Source organism: Argopecten irradians, chromosome 5 (assembly GCF_041381155.1).
Source record: "Argopecten irradians isolate NY chromosome 5, Ai_NY, whole genome shotgun sequence".
Classification (NCBI taxonomy): Eukaryota; Metazoa; Mollusca; class Bivalvia; order Pectinida; family Pectinidae; genus Argopecten; species Argopecten irradians.
In genome coordinates this window covers 11,707,990-11,727,403 of record NC_091138.1, presented here as the reverse complement: position 1 = coordinate 11,727,403, position 19,414 = coordinate 11,707,990, and the positions used below count along the sequence as shown (strand labels likewise).

The window sequence follows — 19,414 nt, the reverse complement described above, 5'->3', positions numbered from 1 at the left end:
AAATCGTCAAATAGTATATGAATATGTGTAGGTCGCATAAAATTATATTAGGGCGGATTATACAATATGTGACATCGAATTTCGACATCCTAAATCTTTACATAAAAATAAAGTTGTGATCATGACGGAATCAGTCTCACTATGTTAGAAGGTATGACTGTGCTTTCTCCAGTGAATATTATGATCTTCTTTGGACATTGGAATCTGACCAAGACATTGGGCTTTAACAGTTGTAATGTCTCCTTCAAGAGAAACAAACACTTTTCGCTTGCCACAACCTACGCGACCGAGCACAACTCTTGCCCGAGCTAAAAATACGCAACAGGTAAAATGGCAAGTAACATCATGGATTTCCCCGGTCAAAAATAGAATGGCATGATCTGCTTAGTACGGCAATGACAACACGAATAAGATATCTGAATCTACACCTTATTTCTCTTTCCCTACCGAGGTTGACGTTGTGGCATTGTTTACAACTGATGTTGAATAAGCACAAAAGAAAGAAAAATAAACAAAAATGTATTTGTATCCTTTACTTCAAGACATTTTTTTTTCTGATAAAATTGTTTAAACTTTCATCTAATTTATCAAATATTACATACATTGCCTTCCAAAAGTTCTGTTACTTATGTTAAAATTTCTGACAATTTATCTGTAAGAAAACTCGGAAATGCAATTAATGAGTTCGAGATGATAAATAAGTTGATAAATAACATAAACTGATGCCTGTAATAACAAGGTTTACATATGTCTGTAGTTTACCAATGTATATTTGTAAAAATACATGTGTAACAAAACTTTTGGAGTGCAGTGTAATATATAATCCACTATTTGAAAATCATAACGAAACAAATTTCTATTGCTTATCAAAATAAATATAAAAGGCAAAATTGCTGTGAATCGAACTCTGAATCTTCGAATTACAGTGCAGAATCTCAACCGCATGATTAAAGAGAACTAATGAGCTAGTTAAAAAAAAAGTAGTTAGTTACAAACCTTGTTCTTTTTTTAAAATTCATACGCAGTCTAGCTGATTATAAATCAAATTAAAAGATTAAAAGATTTAATCAACAACAGTTTTCTCCTTTTTTGGTTACGAGCGCACGAGAGGGCCATTTTTTAGGAATAGGATTAAAGTTGTATTTTACTACACTGAATAAAATGAGCCATAGCAGAAGTTGATCACGGAATTTAGTTTAGGAAAAACAGGACCCATAATTCACAAGTCGCACAATGATGCAACTTTGCGATCATTAGATTAATTTATACTGCAATTAACACTACTTCTTCGCAAATAAGATCTAGGTCGAAGAGGGCCGATATGCGTCATACCTCTTTAGATTGTATGGGATGTAAATGTTTCGTAAGATAAATGAAAAATAAAGTGTATGTCAAATTGTGTGTGAGCATCTCGACGACTGACAATTTTCAATCGATGTTTTGTTTATTGTTTTATTAGCAGTATATGGTATAGATTCGTTAATTTTAAAATTAGTTGAAAATTATGTCAGTAATAGCAGACAAGAAATGGAGTTTTGTATGAAATAGTAGACATTCCGTTAAAACTGCACATATGCCTGGCGTTCCGCAAGGGTCAGTTTTAGGTCCATTATTACGTTACATTTGTATTTGTATTTCAATGACACATCTCTTAATCTTGAAAGTATTTGAAAAATATTTGCAGTTGATACTAAATAATCATGCCTTAATTCACTTTTAGTTAGAAACCAAAACCAATAATATCTTAGATAAAATTCAAAACTGAACAGAAAAATGGATGGTTATGTTTAAAGCTGAGACTTTACTTTTCTATCACCGGTAGGCCTTAGCTGCAATATTGTAGCTCAAAAGACTTTTTGACAGAAAATGGTGTCGTCTTTAGAGCTACAATTGGTGCCTATTACTGCTAATGGAGCAAAGTAATGATTATACAAAACATTATAAAACGTTTGTTTGCATGTTTATGTTTGCATTATTTTTTTATTTAATACATATGAAGGTCTTTCTGAAGGGAATTAAACGGCAAATCCACAAATTGTGAATTTGACGTCTTGTGAGCGGTACGGTAGATATTAAGAATAGTAGTTATGTTTGTTTTGACAAAAATAATATGTAAATGCATGTATACGCATAAAATAATTGGAAACCTACAAAAAAGTTTAGAAAACTATGCCCGAGTGATTTTCGGAGGCAGTGCTCCAACTACGACAAATAGGGACCAATTCGTAGCCGGCCGAAAGGTGTATACACCTATATATTCGTTCTACGGTAGGCCTCAGTTTGTTTTGTAAGGAATCATGAAAATGCATATAAGAATGTGAGAGTTATTTCCCTTGCATAATAGGTATAATTATAGGTATAATTATATATACGATGAGTTGCCTCCCTTATTTTGTCAAATTATATAGAGGGCGCAACGAATGGCGCGAACATTAGAATAATGGCTGCTACTTCATCACAGAACGCCATCACCTTGAAGGGATCGACAGAGATTGTTTCTGAGTTCTTTTGTGAGTATTCAAGTGTCAGATCTATGTCACTCATTACTAAAACATGTCCTGTTGACACATATAGTTGTTACGCGAAGCCTTGGTCGCTGTCAACAGGCCAAGTGTAGACAGTAATAATCGGATGACAGTTGAACTAGCAGACTAGGCCTCACTTCGTACTGTGGGTCCTAGTTAATATTTTTCCTGGTTAGTGTTAAACTATTAAGAGATGATGTCTTTACAAGATATGTCGATGGGATTCGATGTATCATGTTACTCTGTTTATGTTATCTTCGAAATGGAGGAAATAAAAGAATAAATGATAATAATAATGCCAAGTGTTTCTGAAACTATCTCAGTTTCGTACAAGAGAAACCTGAATTAGTGCACGTGTTCTGAATCTTAATATATATGATTAACTACAATGCATGCTTATATTGATACACAAGGTTGATATCACAACCCTGTATGTGTACATGTATCAAACTATCAATCAGAAATTAAATTGAATACCATGTGTTGCAGCCCTAAATCACCCGTAATTATATTTGTATTTCAGGGTATGGAATCAACAGTATACTGTACCAGAGAGGAATCTACCCTCCTGAGGATTTCACCAGGGTCCAACAATATGGCCTGACTCTCCTGGTGTCATCAGACGACGCTCTCAAAAACTATCTAAACGAAGTGCTATCACATGTCAAAAGTGTGTAACAGTTGATAATTAATTAACAAAATCTACATATCAACCAGAATTACCATTTTGAAATATTAAAATAAGATACATGACTTTGTATAAAGTTTTACTTGTAAAGCAATTAGGTAATTAAATAAATATTGATTTTTGTACCTTACACATTACATAGCTTGGAGCCTCCAAAGTGTTCAGATCTATTCTGATCTGTATGGGTAATGCTGATGTTGGTCATGTAATTAACTCAAGTTTCCAATATTATCTGAAGGTTTTTAACATGACGTTGATCGGTGGCCACTTTTAAAATCTATGATATTTCTTCCATCTATCCAAATGGTATGTTGCAATTGGTGCTTTTATGGATCTGAAACATCATATTATATGAATCCATATTCACACATTGTATGTTTTACAACAGTTTGTTAGAGTTAAAATTTCATGAAATATAACATTGAAGATTGTGAAAAAGTTTGAGCAACAAATTTCAAAAGATTTTTCTTCAGTAACCTATTTAGTTCAAAGGAGAAGGTACGTTAAGACTCAAATATAGCTGCAAAATTAATTTTCCAGTAAAGAACAATATATTTTGCCATATAACAGTTGAATACATTTGCTAACACATTACATCCCGAAAATATCCCGCATGTGCCAATTATGTTCACTATGACATCATAAACATGCAGTTTCCCGCCATTTTTCACAAAAATCCTTGTAAAATCATACTTTTTGAGTGGTTTTCTTTAAAAATGAATGTGGCCGCCTTCGTGGAGCAGAAAGAGATTTTCACACGTTGTGTATCGTGTATTTACGCATATTCATGCAAAAGATAAAGTTGCTCCAAGGTGGCGGCCAAATCCATTTCAAGCTATTTCTAACTTAAAGATGATAAAATTTCTAGCAAAATTTGGCGATAAGAGGCAAATCATCAATTTGATGACGTCATAGGTGGAGCACATCGTGTACATGGTTATAAAAAGTTATGTTTTGATGAATGGCAATTATGAGAGTATTTATTGATGTGAAATTGATGTGGATCAGGGTTAATATTTTTCGGCCTAAAAAATTAAGGCCAAATACTGGTCCTTTCATATCTACTCCTTTGTATTCAATGACCCTGTAGATATTTCCACTCTACAGGCTTTCCAAAAGTGTGTTGTCAGTTTGCCAAGCTTTGAGAAAGCTCTAAAATGTCAAAAAGGTCCTCCTTGTAGATCCTAAATTTGACCAATGAATTAAGTAACAGAAAGTCCATTGAACATTTCTTATTTCTCACAGTTGAAATAACCAAAAAGCATCAAATTTAATTTACAAAATTTTGTACATATTCTGCTAAAATGTTCTAGAAGTTTAATGGATATATGTCAATGAAATGTAATTTTATAATGTTCTGGTACCTTTACAGAATGGCTGTTGAGTATGACCGTGAAGAAGCTAGTGGTTGTCATCAAAGACATTGACACTAATGAGGTGATGGAGCGCTGGCAGTTTGATGTAGAATGTGACAAAACTGTCTTAGAAGAAAGGTACTAGTAGTACGATGTTGGTTATCCCACATCTGTCACCATGAGCTTCATTGTTCATGTACGAATTCCTCCTTTGTATTTCTTATATACCGCTATAGATCACTTATATTGTTTAGGCCAACTGTCTCTTGTCTCGTCATTGTATGTTAGGATAAGGCTTTTATAAGTTGTAATAACTTTTACCTTATTCCTTTGTCTTTCGTTATGACCATAAAATATGTTTTTAAAAAATATATCACTTTCAGAGCTAATAAATTTTAACATGCATATCTCTGTTACTCATTGAACACCAAAAAGGCATTAACATAATCTAGTAAATGTCACAACAAATATATAATCAAGTGCATGTAAAATATTGGCTAATTTAATATTTAATTTACATACATAAATTATCAAACAACAGCTGTGTCTTGTATTCTGACTATAAACAACTTACAAATAGTTTATCAGTGGTTGGATAAAGTTAGTACTACATACAAATATAACTTCGAGTTTTATTTGAAGGTCCTATATTGGTACAGACCATAAGTATCATAACATTCATTAAGAGATATATTAATTAATTAAATGTCTTTCTTTCTCCTGTTCATTTTAATATGACAAGTGACATGTTCATATTAGGGCTGGGTATTGGAAGGTCTAAAACGATACAATACGTATTGACAATACACCGAAACAATACACGATACATATTGACGATACAATACACCTCTTTTTCAAATTCAGTTGACCATAGTGTTTTGAATATTATGACAATAAAAGACAATTTTGATAAAACATTCTATAATCTTGAAAAAATCTACCGAACATTTGATTTGGTTTATATCATCTGTGTTAATTAATTTCTGTCAATTCGTATTCTTAGTTATGAAAAGACATTTCTAATCAATCTAGGTGACACAGATGCATTAAACTCTTCCTTTTGATTGAAATGCTCTTACTTGAATGATGTTTTAAAATGAAGTTTTTTTTGGAATTTCCTATTTCTATAACAAAAGCAAAAGGTTGGATTGTTAAAACGATACAGCGATATACAGCATGTTTGCGTATCGATATTCGATATGCTGCTGAAAACCAATACGTATCGGTATATCGATATATTGATCCAGCCCTAGTTCGTATACAATTTATGAGCCTACCAGAGAAATGTTTATATGTTAAAACCCCTCATCTTTACAATTCACAAGCCTGTGTACATTTAGAATACAATCTGATTAATGGTATAACATGATATGAAGAACATCTGTTGAATTACTGGTGTCTGTCTTAAATAGGCAGAGTTTCATACCTTGCCAATTCTGGAGACTGAGAGCTAGTACACTAACTGTTGAGTGTTGATTTATTTACACCATTTTCAGGTCACCTGAGACGAAGTCTTGAGTGACCTATTCTAATCGCCTTTTGTCCGTCGTCGTGCGTCATATGTCTGTAAAATAATTACATTTTGGACTTCTTCTCCAAAACTGCTGAAGCAATTTCAATGAAATTTTGCACAAACCTTCTAAGGCATAAGGCCAATCAAAATTGTGAATTATATGGTCCCCACCCCCCTGGGGGCTGTGGGAGGGGCCAAAAGGGGTAAAATTGAGTAATATTTCAAAAATCTTCTTCTCTACTCACAGATGTGGTAGAATCAAATACTCTTCATAGATAGAAAGGTCTTAAGGTCCTTTACAAAGATTGTGAATCATATGACCCTGGGGTCTCTAGTTTCCCCATGGTGAGGGGGTTAAGTTTACTATAGTTTATATTGGAAAAACACATTTTTGATAATTATTTGGTCATTTGTTATAGGAAATGAGTCAAATGTTGTCAGAATTATCAGTATCAGATGGCCATTAAATCCTATTAACAAATTTTCTATGACTGACCCCCAGGGGCCATTGGGGCGGGGTCAAAAGGGGTTAAATAGGCTAAAACTTCAAAAATCTTCTTCTGAAATTCTGGAAATGGTAGAATCAAATACTTTTCAAAGATAGAAAGGTCTTAAGGTCCTTTACAAAAATTGTGAATTATATGACCCTGGGGTCTCACATTTCCCCCTGGGGAGGGGATCAAGTTTACTATAGTTTATATAGGAAAAACACATTCATGAGTATTTTTTGCTCAATTTTCATAGGAAATGAGTCAAACTTGGTTAGAATTCTTAGCCTGAGATAACATTTTAATATCATATCCATATTGGTCCTGGCCGACCCCCTGGGGGTAGAGGGGCAGGGCTAAAAAAGGGTCAAATAGGCTAAAACTTCAAAAATCTTCTAAAATTCTGGAAGTAGTAGAATCAAATAATTTTAGATGGAAAGGTCTTAAGGTGTTTTATAATAGTTGTGAATTATATGACCCTGGGATCTCGTGTTTCACCTTGGGGAGGGGGTCAAGTCTACTATAGTTTATATAGGAAAAACACATTAATGAGTATTTTTTGCTCAATTTTCATAGGAAATGAGTCAAACTTGGTTAGAATTATTAGCCTAAGATATAGCATTTTTACGTCCATATCTGTCCTCGATGACCCCTTGGGGGACCAGAGGGGCAGGACCAAACAGGGTCAAAATGATTAAAATTTCAAATATACTTCTAAGTTCACAGGTTTGATGGAAGCAAATACTCTTCAAAGTATTAAAGTCAAATTTATAAATCACTGGCCAACTTCAAGGCCCAGTATATAGTGTTTATATGTCTTTTATTTGTTTCATTATTTTTTCATTATATATTCTAACTCAGGTGACCGTTAAGGCCCATGGGTCTCTTGTTAATTTAACATGATAATTCAACCATAAAGTTATCTCCATAAACAAGTGTTTAACTTTACGTTTCAGTAAGCCGAGAGAAAAGTCAGTGAAAGAGATTAACAAAGAGATTTGTTCTGTGATACGACAAATAACAGCCTCAGTGACATTCCTACCATTGCTAGAGAGTGCATGTAAGCATATAGTTTTCTGTTTAGGTCATCTGTCCCGAAGAGTCAGGATGACCTATAGTCATCATGCATGTTTCATCTGTCAGCATTGATATAGTAATGCAGGGGGAGTGTTATAATTAATAAATTTCAATACATATTCTACCTGAGATTTTCTAATGATTTGTCAAAGTCCCTTATATTATTTACATGAAGCAAATAATTTATTTTAGATTGTAATTTAGCTGTTTCTTCCAATATTGAGTTAGATCCCAATCGTTGATTAATCCCTGTTATTATGACTTATCTGGTGTTCTTCCTTCCAGGTGCGTTTGATTTACTGGTGTATACAGATAAGGATGTTGAGGTGCCCAGCTCCTGGGGAGAAGATGGCCCTCACTTCATCGCCAACTCTGAAGAAGTGAGACTGCGCTCTTTCTCCACCAGCATACACAAGCTTGACACTATGGTTGCTTATAAAAAGACGGACTGAGTGCTACAACAGCAAGTTTAACAACCGCTGATACAAGTGTCTGGCTGTGTCTGATAGGCCTAGAAAATACAGTGGACCATGTGTAGAAATTAACTTACTCATCCACTGAGATGGTTTGAATTACTGCTTTGCTGCTAACAGTATTTTGTGCAAACGTGATTAATTCTATTTTCTTATCACAAAAGAATCAATGTGTCTTTTTCCAAAGCTGTTGTATTGTATAAAAAGATCAGGAAATCTGTTCTAATGAAGGCGGAAGTCTTGGTATTTATAGTGCTTTGTAGGTGTACCTGAAAGTTTTGTTATCTATTCCTCACAATGATGTCATTGTGCAATAATGTATATTTGATTGTCTACATTGGACAAGATGTGTAATTATTATTAAAAAAAAATGAATTGAAAGACATACGCAGAGATTTATGATTTGATTTCTTTGCAAGGTTCAATGTATACTTAAGTTCTTTGTTCGGGTATAGTTCTATTATTGTGCTCTCTGTATCAGCAATGTTTTGGAACAGATTTGGGGCTCTACTTTAGGACTCACATACACTTAAGGGCCCACTACCGTTCCGAAACAAAAAACAAAATCCTAAAAAGATAAATAACATATAAAAGATAAATCAATGGCCTAAGACGAAATTACAACACCAAAGAAATACAAGACTTCCTGCGTAATATATGTTAACAGTGAAGATTCATTTCGCTCTTTTGTCATCTGGCGCAGTTATTGTCAACTACCGTGCGGTGATTAGAACAATGGCAGAAAACATAAGGCGACCCGCGTTATGAAAATTAACATTTACTTTATGGTAATTAAACTGTTTAGAAGGTGATGGTAAGTGTAGTATTAAGGGCAAGCTAAATACTGCCCACTCTACAAAAGTATCAATCACGTTGTATATTCCAATTTTGAAAATCAGAAACTGTTGTGGATAGGTAGTGGACCTGTAATTGGTGACATTTAACCTGAGCGAGTACCACTTAATGACAGTACCTGCTATATACCTGTAATATTTACACAAAGTTTGATGTGTTAAATTCTATGCATAAAAACTAAATTTTCAGGCTTTAAAAGCTTGCATTAATTTCAGTTTGACATGTAGCCAGGAGCTACTGTAGTGTACCATATGTCTGTAGAATCTGTATGTTTTGTTGAAGCTTCCATGTTTGTTGCATGTTGTCATTTTGTTTATTAATAAGTGATTCATTTTCTTTTGTTATCCAAACATAGATATTTAGGAATTGGTTATCCGATTCCAACATTCTTATCTTTTCTTTACTTTCCATTTCTAATTCTAAAACCTTTTTTTCCTTCTCTTTTAGAACATTCTCAAATTCAACATGGATATTTATCATATTAATGTGACTATAAATTAATTTCTAAGCTTTCCACTTCAATGAACTGAAATAAATGTACAATAATGTAATTATTACTTGTGTACATTTACAGTGGGTTTCTGATCAATTTTGAAGTTTTCAGGATTTAGCCTAAGAATTTAATGTGAAATAATTTTACTGCAGGATTGGCCTGCTTCAGATGGCTGTGTTGCTATAGAATTACTTAATAAAATAATTGCTGATGAAAATGTCTGGTTTATCTCAGAGCCGTGATGTTGATTTCCATAGTCAGTCGAGGCAAACCCTTGTGTGGTATCTTCAGCTATCCTGCATCAGGACCAATTTACATTAAAAACTTCTTCATAACAATCATGATGAGTGTTGTTTAAGCAATAATCCCTGCCAGTCCCTGCAAGCTTCTATAGTGACCGTGACCTGGCAATAATGAAACGTCAAATATCCCCTGAAGCTGCATAACAAAGAAGGAAAGGCAAACAACGATTTTGTAAAAAAAATGACCTTGATCTTCAAATGATCATGAAACTCAAATGCATCCTCTATTTTTAGCCCACCATTATCAGTTTAAAACTTAATACAACGAATAGCATATGAGAAAATACAGCTTAGGTTGAATTTGGGGTAAAAACTACAAAGGTCACTGTTTTAAGGACGTACTCCTCTGAGAAGTCAACATTTTCTAGTATTAAACTTTTTTTCTCATAGAGAATTTTGGAAATAGGAGTTCATACCATAAAAGAAAATAGAAGAAAAGACTTACATTGTATGTCCATGTGCTCGTTTTTGAGCTATTGTCACTCAAAGATACCTAATTGACAAAATACTGGATTTTATAGGAATTTTGCCGTTTTGACCACATACATAAGAGATTAAAGCCATAATTTCCTAACGAGATGTTTGATATGTATGGATGATTGTAGAATTTATTTTCCAGTAGTCTTCTTTAAAAATATACCAGTTTTGATAAATAAGACTAAAAAAATTTCTCAGAATAACAACATATGCTAACCCTACCCCTTAATTTTGAGCTACAAAATGCACCATTTTCAGCCATTTTTGTCAAATATAACCATTTATAGAAAAAGTTCTGGTATAAACTTTTGTTAATATTTTGCATATCAACAGGGAAAGGGTTGTTCTTTCTAAATCAGGCAGAAAAATGGAGGGTCCGTGAGCTTACTTTTTTGCCCCATTTGAATATTTGTTATTTTTCAGTATTTTCGAGTAAAAAATAAAAGTGCTTAAATTAGCATTAAATATAAAAATAAAGTGACAAAAGTGTATCATTTCACACATTAATGCTCATTATTTTGATTACCACGAACCCAGTAAATATTTACAGCAAAAATAAGCCCGATACAGCTATAAATACTGGCGCAGTGATGATTTAAGTAAAAACAATTTCAGTAAAAAATTGTAAAACTGTGGTTCTACTCAAAGCGAAAAAAAAAAAAAAATTTCAAAATGGCCGCCAAATGGGCCAGTTCTTAAAATCCCCGTATAAAAAGATCTACTAAAAATAGAAATGTGATTTTTTGACAAAATTTGCAACTGGCAAGTTGATACAGATATTGATAGATTTTATTAGAAGATCTCATAACTTCTTTGATCTATGTCGAAAAGAGACTTCAACGGGACTGAAACATCAGAAGAATACACCCTTAAGCTAAATATAAATACAAAGAGATTGGAAAATCCTTCTTTGTCTTTGTTGACAGGCAGAGGGTCCTCACTTTATAGGCAGTTTACCTTGGCAAGTGCAAATATGATATTTTTGCATCAATATAAATTTTAAACATTATATTATGGTTTGACATGACCAACTGTCCCGATAAATATATATATATATATATATATATATTTTTTCAAAATAAATGTTTATTTATAATGAGCATAACAACAAAATACACATCTGTCCTCTCACAGGAGGAGACTTATTCGTCGTTCGCACTTTCAATCACGCACATACCTTAAGGTTACATTTAAGATAGATATAATTTAATATTATTTTTGGAATTATGAAAATGACCAATTTTACCTAGTTTTAGGAAAAATAAGCCTTTCAAAACCGGAAGTGCATTTTGTTTTATTAATATTTAAGTTAAAATATAAAAAAAATTCTATCCAAAAGTCCGTACTCAAACCATCTAAAAATTACTGAACTTCTGTAACATATCAAAGTTATTCTGCTGTATCTAACTATTCAAGATTATATCTAAAAAAAAAAAAACTAAGCGCATACAGCTGTACATCTGCCGGATGTAAAAATGGCGGAGTTGCCAATCTCTAATATATGTTTCTGTTTTAAGTTTGCAGACGATAACTTCATTTCTTGAGAGCACAGCAACAGAATTTGTTCAAACTTCATACGATGATAGCATAACGAAGCAATAATAACTTGCCATAAATTAGAGCCTGTAATTGACGGTAGGGTAGGAGTGTTGCTTGCTTTCTGTAAGATTCTAGACATCCCTTTCTTGCTCGCCGCTCGAAGAGAGAGAATTTATGGAATCACCCTGGCGTCGGCGTTGCTAATGACCAGGTTAAGTATTGAAATACTGCATGTAATCCGTTATAAGTCACATTTATTTCTATATTAATTTAGAATTACAAGGGATGTGATGCGTAAGAACAATCATTTTAAGGAAGTCAAGAGGCCCATGGGCCTTAACGGTCACCTGAGTTCGTTGGAGTGAAACAGACATATAAACACTAATAGACTGGCCCTTGAAGCCTCAGTCAGCTCGAAAGGTAATATAAACATGTCTAGGCACAAAGGTGAAAAGGGATACATTGTTTACTATAGAACTAGTTTCTGGAATCCAAAACAAGAGGGTTACACATACATTTTGTCTACATGTATTTATATATAGCAGTGTTCTACACCGCTGACGACTGGTATTTTATCTCTATAAAAACAGGAGCAGACGGAGTAGTAATTTCGTTCAGTTACAAAAGTTACGTAGTTTTATTTTTACACCATTGAAAAAAATGAGGTTCTTGTTTTATTTCAAGATAGAAATATTAAAAATAATTAATTGCGTCACGAAAAAACTCCATCGCGCTTTGTCCTATATGGAAGGAATAACGCATGCACCAAAAGCAAAATAATTAATTTTATTTGTATTTTTGCGTTACGTAGACACATATTTTACACGATTAAACATCAGTTGTTAATCAAATGATGAGTATCATTTATGATATGTCGGCTGTGGAGCATTTTTAAACAAAGAAGTGAAGTTTATGTTAGTGTAATTCCTTCCCTGGTCCAAGTGTTTTTAACATCCCTAATTTGATTAATTGATTCAATCAAAGTTTATTGTTATAAATGTACAAAAAAAAGTTTGAGTGTAACACAATATGATACAATATAAATGACAGAAATCCTTTATCAAAGATGGGTTCGTAGATGCAGGGAATAGTGAAAGGAGATTACACAAGTGCTTGTTGTCGTCATAACTTTATATTATGATGACCCTACCTATTATTTTCTTTGGAAACTATTGGTAAATGAAAATGCCAATAACTACCAAAAGTACTGTTTGTCGACTCCCAAACATTTCCGGAACAGAAAGCAATCTCTACTACAGAGAATTCAAACAACTTTTAGTCAAATCCGTAGTAAGGTCTTACAGACATATTCATGGCATCAAACATGATTGTTTTGTCAAATCGTTCAAACAGTATGATTTCCAGTGAGAGAAAGTAGTACTGCTTAAAGGCGCAGCGAACAATAAATAGGGGTCATTTGGCTATGGCACTATCCGTATCCTGGGTAGACCAAAACATCACCGTACATAGATTAACATAGATCGATACTGGTCACGGTCTATATTTAAACCGCTCGGTTTATGTTTACAGGTATATCATAATACTAGAAAGGGCTGGTCTACGTCGCCATTTAATACGAGAAATACCATACTCGGAATTATACAAGGCAAGTATCAAATATTAAACGTAAGTTCATGACATGACGAAATACATTCGTAAATGTATTGACATATAATTGATGATGTGTGAAATTGTGTAACGGTTCAATGATGTTCAGTTGGATATAACATTTAAAAGACAGTCCCTCAAATTTGAAGAACTGAATTTTTCAATATGTCAGCGTTGGTAGCGCTCAAATGTCAATAACCCTTCAGCGGTTTGCTTCATGAAACGTGTTTCAATGTTCTGAACAACTATTCTTGTGTCACACAATTCCTTGTCCCATAGTGTTGTGGAGATTTCAGACATAATAACGGTTTGGTGGTTCATCATGTACATACAGAATATCATGATATTTTCGTCAACCTATTTGTGCTATCTTTATAAACAAAAACCAACAATCTTAATGCCTGACAATCAGATCTGTACGTAGGTATCGACAGCATAGAACTGTAGTGTGTGATTAATTAACCGTAAACGTAAAAATATTATTTATTGTTTAGAAATCTGGTGATCACCATTACACGTCAAAGTACGTATTGTCGCTGTCCCTTGTCAGCTTAGAAGATCATAAAGTTGATTTACATATCGAAATATCAAACATTTATAAATTTGGTACAATACACCAAACGCATCTACCAGGAGCTTTTACTGGTTTTTTCGTATTAGTATAATAGTTATATTTTTTATGATATCACAGCTTTATCGATTTATCGTTTCTATCCTAATTTTTAAAGCTGATAGAACTTTAGCACATACGTATGTGTATGTATAATTGACATTGCCTTGATTAACCAACATGTTTAAATCATGTTCCTGGTTATCTTCATGATAAAATAATTGTCTGCATATATTCTTATATACAAAAACGTATTTTTCATCTTAACATGAATGGCCGGATGGTATATATATAATGGATTATTGAAAGATCAATCCGTATTACTTTATTCTTTTCTAAAACCTACAATATTTAGAACTGTTGGTGTATATATAGACATCTGTTTAATAATGTATTTCTTCGCCGTAAAGCTGACAATACTTAATCGACCATTCAATATATTAATCAATCAACATGCTAATTACACTACTGATGTGTGATGCCTTTTAATTGGTACCGTTTATGTTTTCTTGTGAACTATAGCCTCCTTACACACTGTCAGGGTTTATTTTGTCGTAGATGGTACGAGTTGTCCTGAAGTATGGCCCGTACCAGAGGTGAAACGGTGTATACCACAATGCTGGGAAGGTTCAGGGCTTATTGTGTAAGTCTGACAGAGTTGTCTTTCGTCCATGCAAACTTTTCTTCCTTAATTGAAAAGGAACTATTTATCTAAAGAAAACCACAGTGGTAATGAAGGTTTCTTTGAGTGAATTTTTAACCAAATGCTTCGATGCTTTTCATGAGATAAAATTATGAAAATATGCACAAAAATTGTCGTCGACCTTTTAAATCTACATAATAAATAAGACAGCTTTCACATATAATGAATTGTTCCTCAAAAATAAAAAATAAATACACTTATGAAAATACACATTCAATTTGCATATGTTCTTAACGCTTTATTTCTTAGTTCATTTTTTTAATCTACAAATGATTGAATTATGAGAAGTATTCAAATTATTATTTAGAATTTCGTATAATCTATGTAAGTGTTTTTGTGTCAGTTTCCCCTACTTACGTTTCCTAGGATGACAGAAAAACAAAATTCACCTTACACTGGATTTTTTTTCCAAATGATTAACTGTGTCTATGTTTCTACTACTTCCAGCGGCAGTAGCTTCCTCGGGTCACGTTGTCATTACACAGAAAGTACAGAAGCATGAAGCTTGTGGACTTTACATTGATTCTAAACAGGTGTGGTCGTGTAATATCACTCGACTACAACCAGGTACGTTATATATAGGGCTAGTAATGATATCTACAACATCACCCGACAACACATATGTTTGTTATATATCGGGCTAGTAATATAACCTGTAACATCACTCGACTACAACTATGTATGTTGTATATCGGGTTAGTTATAATATCTGTAACATTACTCTACAACAACTATTTATATTATATATCGGGCTAGTTATAATATCTGTTATTTCACTCGACTACAGCTATGTAAGTTATATATCGGGCAAGTAATAATATTTTTAACATCACTCGACTACAACTATGTATGTTATATATCTGGTCAGTAACAATATCTGTAACATCACTTGACTACAACCAGGTATATTATATATCGGGCTAGTAATAATAATATTTGTATCATCACTCGACTACAACTATGTATGTTATATATCGGGTCAGTAATAATATTTGTAACATCACTCGACTACAACCAGGTATATTATATATCGGGCTAGTAATAATAATATTTGTATCATCACTCGACTACAACTATGTATGTTATATATCGGGTCAGTCATGATATTTGTAACATCACTCGACTACAACCAGGTATATTATATATCGGTCTTGTAATAATATTTGTAACATCACTCGACTACAACCAGGTATATTATATATCGGGCTTGTAATAATATTTGTAACATCACTCGACTACAACCAGGTATATTGTATATCGGGCTTGTAATTATATTTGTAACATCACTCGACTACAACCAGGTATATTATATATCGGGCTTGTAATAATATTAGTAACATCACTCGACTACAACCAGGTATATTGTATATCGGGCTTGTAATTATATCTGTAACATCACTCGACTACAACAATGTATGTTATATATCGGGCTAATAATAATATCTGTAACATCACTCGACTCCAACTATTTATGTTATATATCGGGTCAGTAATAATATCTGTAACATCACTTGACTATAACCAGGTATGTTACATATCGGGCTAGTAATATTACCTGTAACATCAATCGACTACAATCAGGTATATTATATATTGGGCAAGTAATACTATTTTTAACATCACTCGACTACAACCAGGTTTATTATATATCGGGCTAGTAATAATATTTGTAACATCACTCGACTACAACCAGGTATATTATATATCGGGCTAGTAATACTATTTGTAACATCACTCGACTACAACTATGTATGTTATATATCCGGTCAGTAATAATATCTGTAACATCACTTGACTACAACCAGGTATGTTATATATCGGGCTAGTAATAATATCTTAAACATCACTGGACTACAACTATGTATGTTATATATTGGACAAGTAATATTATTCATATATTTGAATAATAAAAAATATATGAACAATAAATGAGAAATTAAAATTTTTAATTGAAGGATTTCAACCTGAAAACTGATTACCTGCAAATGACCATATTTTAAGAACATAATGGGTTTTTAACACAACTCATCACAACTTAACGCTCTTTCCCAGGTGACGGACACAATCACCCATTATGTGTGGACGCTCTGAAGGCCATAAAAGCTCATCTAGCATCGTAGAGCAATGATGTAAGTGTTCGAGTCATGTATTATTATAACCTTAATTTGAAAATATTACAAAGACCACATTCAGCCTTATCCAACTGTACTATAGGAATAACAATTTCAGCTATTTAATGTGACAAATGATTATGTCGTGGTCTTAAGCGGAAAGTTTGATTGGAAAATACTTATTGGTTATGTTCTACAATGAATAGAAATTTCACTTACATACTACCAAAATGTGAAATTTCTATTCCTCTCGCCTTCCTCTATCGCTGCTTATCAATTTCAATATATTCTTATATGTGTTCTAACAAATATAATTAGATCTCTACGTGTAAATATATTGCGGACTGGCCTTTAATTAATATAATTGTAGACTCTCAACCTAGCCCTTTGTCAAACTATAGAAAAGTGGAGAAAGACTGACGCTGACGGTCCCCAGTGGTTCTCAAATATAGAAAGAACATTTAATAGATTGATTACAAATATAACAAATTTGTTACTTTCAGACATTGCTGTCTTACCTACCTCATTCTTCGTCTCCAGTTAAATGACAGTTCCTACCTAAACCATTAGCGGGTTGGAGTTTGATGTACCTAGACTGCTGAAAGAAAATAAACAAATAAATCAATCCTACAATGTCTTGCTTTTGCTATTGATATTGTATATACGAATAGGAAGCGGGGGGGGGGGGGGGGGGGGGGGGGGTTGGGGGGGGGGCAGGGGGGCAAACATGTCTTTTTGCCCCCCCCCCCCCCCCCCCCCCCATTTTCGCCGACTGAAATTTTCGAAAAATGCTTATTTGAAAGAAAAAAGGGTCCTCCTGCACATTTTTCGTACTTCATTCTAGAAAATTTTCCACTGCGCGACGCATTTACTAAAACGTTCAAGCATATAATGTCAAACCTAAAATAGTGAAAATTCAATACACACAAATATTAGACTAAACATGTCCATCAAGGGATTCTATGTACTATTTAAAAAAAATGTCTCTTAAAAGATCAATTTGTTTATGTCTTAGCGAGACAATTAATTCATTTAGTAGGGTTGCATAATGTTATGACGACACAATTATCATTTCTAAATGCAGGTAGCTTTAAATCGAAAAATTACCATGTTGAGAACGCTTTATAATCATTAAAATACATCGTAAAACTTATCTCAGCCATTCTAAATCGTAATTTTTTTCCCGGGGTAGACCCCCGGACCCCTAACACCAAATTCTCGCGCCTTTGGGCGCTCACAAATTCATCAAAATGCGTCGTAAAACTCATCTAAGCCATTCTAAATGGTAATTTTTTTCCCGGGGGAGACCCCCGGACCCACCAAAAGCTCGCGCTTTCGGGCGCTCGCAAATTCATCAAAACTCATTTAAGCTGTTATAAATCGTAATATTTTTCCCGGGGGAGGCCCCGGACCCCCCAAACACCAAAATCTCGCGCTTTCAGGCGCTCGCAAAATCATCAAAATACACTGTAAAACTCATCTCAGTCATTCTAAATTACAATATTTTTCCGGGGGGTCACCCTCAGACCCCTGAAACCCCAAAATCTCGCGCCTTCGGCGCTCACACGCTAATTTGGCCGATTTGCATATTCGTTAATTTCCTTTTAGCGACCCCACTGTCTATAGATGTGTACAAGGATTAAATTTAATGATATATGAAAAATGTACATATAGCATACATGGTTTGGAGTTGAATTAATCTCCTCCTGTAGGTGCGGCGGTTACAAAATATTGAGGACCTTTGCCCCCCATTACGTTTCATCTTCCTACGCCACTGATTGTATATACGAATTAACATCCAAACAAACAAAATGAAAACAAACACTTATTTTTAATAAATATTTGTTCATATGGTTGTAATTTTGCCATTTTATATGCCCTTGTTCAAATCTGTTTTCAGTTTCAAATTTTGAAAGAAAAAACACTTTCCTTTGTTGTTACAATTTACCTTTGAGTGCCGAGTGCCTAATTGTGGGGCAATGCTTTTTCAAGCAAGATAACAAGTTTTGTTTTTGACTACTGAAATCGGTGAAAGATTACACTCTTCGAAAAATTATTCTATATCTCTATTTTCATTCATGACACTATATGTTTAATGATTTTCTTCTGTAAAGGAAACTTGATCAATACTAATTAAAATACCAATAACATAGATGTACTTTAGTATAGCAATAAAACAAGATGAACCATGTTGTAGCTTTCGGCTTCTACAAAATTTCAACGGGTACATACTATTGTATTGATAATTGTCTTCAATGACTATTTTATGCATGCTCTTTTAAAGGTTTGCGCTCAATTTTTGTTCTCCACAAACATGTTTATATTTTGTATTTTTCCTGAAGTAATTCCATATGGTGCAGTAATGATTTTTTTAATTATCCTGTAATTTACTTTATATTAACAGAAACCTTATGAAATATAGAACTCCGGAAAATATATAAAAAAAACCTGAAATATGTTAGCGGAGAAGAAAGCGCAATCACTTGAAAACTCACCTTTTATAATAAAAAAGTTGCATTGGTATGTGTGAACATTACATGGTTATCCAATATACAATTTAAAAGAAAAAATCACCGAAAAGGACAAACCAAAGGCCA

General features: G+C 33.5%; 1 protein-coding gene and 1 long non-coding RNA gene across 3 annotated transcripts; both read left to right on the top strand.

The window, feature by feature from the left end:
• Positions 1-2,405: 2,405 nt before the first annotated feature.
• On the top strand, positions 2,406-9,684 carry LOC138322865 (mitotic spindle assembly checkpoint protein MAD2A-like). The gene is made up of 5 exons (XM_069267011.1): positions 2,406-2,510; positions 3,049-3,195; positions 4,586-4,706; positions 7,526-7,629; positions 7,932-9,684. The coding sequence occupies exons 1-5, from the start codon at positions 2,441-2,443 to the stop codon at positions 8,096-8,098; spliced, it is 609 nt and encodes a 202-aa protein (XP_069123112.1). The 5' UTR covers positions 2,406-2,440; the 3' UTR covers positions 8,099-9,684.
• A 2,293-nt stretch (positions 9,685-11,977) lies between these two features.
• LOC138322864 (uncharacterized) lies at positions 11,978-17,450 on the top strand. Of its 2 annotated transcripts, XR_011208497.1 has the most exons (6): positions 11,978-11,996; positions 13,316-13,391; positions 14,562-14,646; positions 15,154-15,273; positions 16,759-16,835; positions 17,321-17,450. It is a non-coding gene; the product is annotated as an uncharacterized lncRNA (long non-coding RNA). The 2 variants fall into 2 exon arrangements; XR_011208496.1 differs by lacking the exon at positions 11,978-11,996 and having other exon boundaries at positions 13,238-13,391.
• The last annotated feature ends 1,964 nt before the right edge of the window (positions 17,451-19,414 follow it).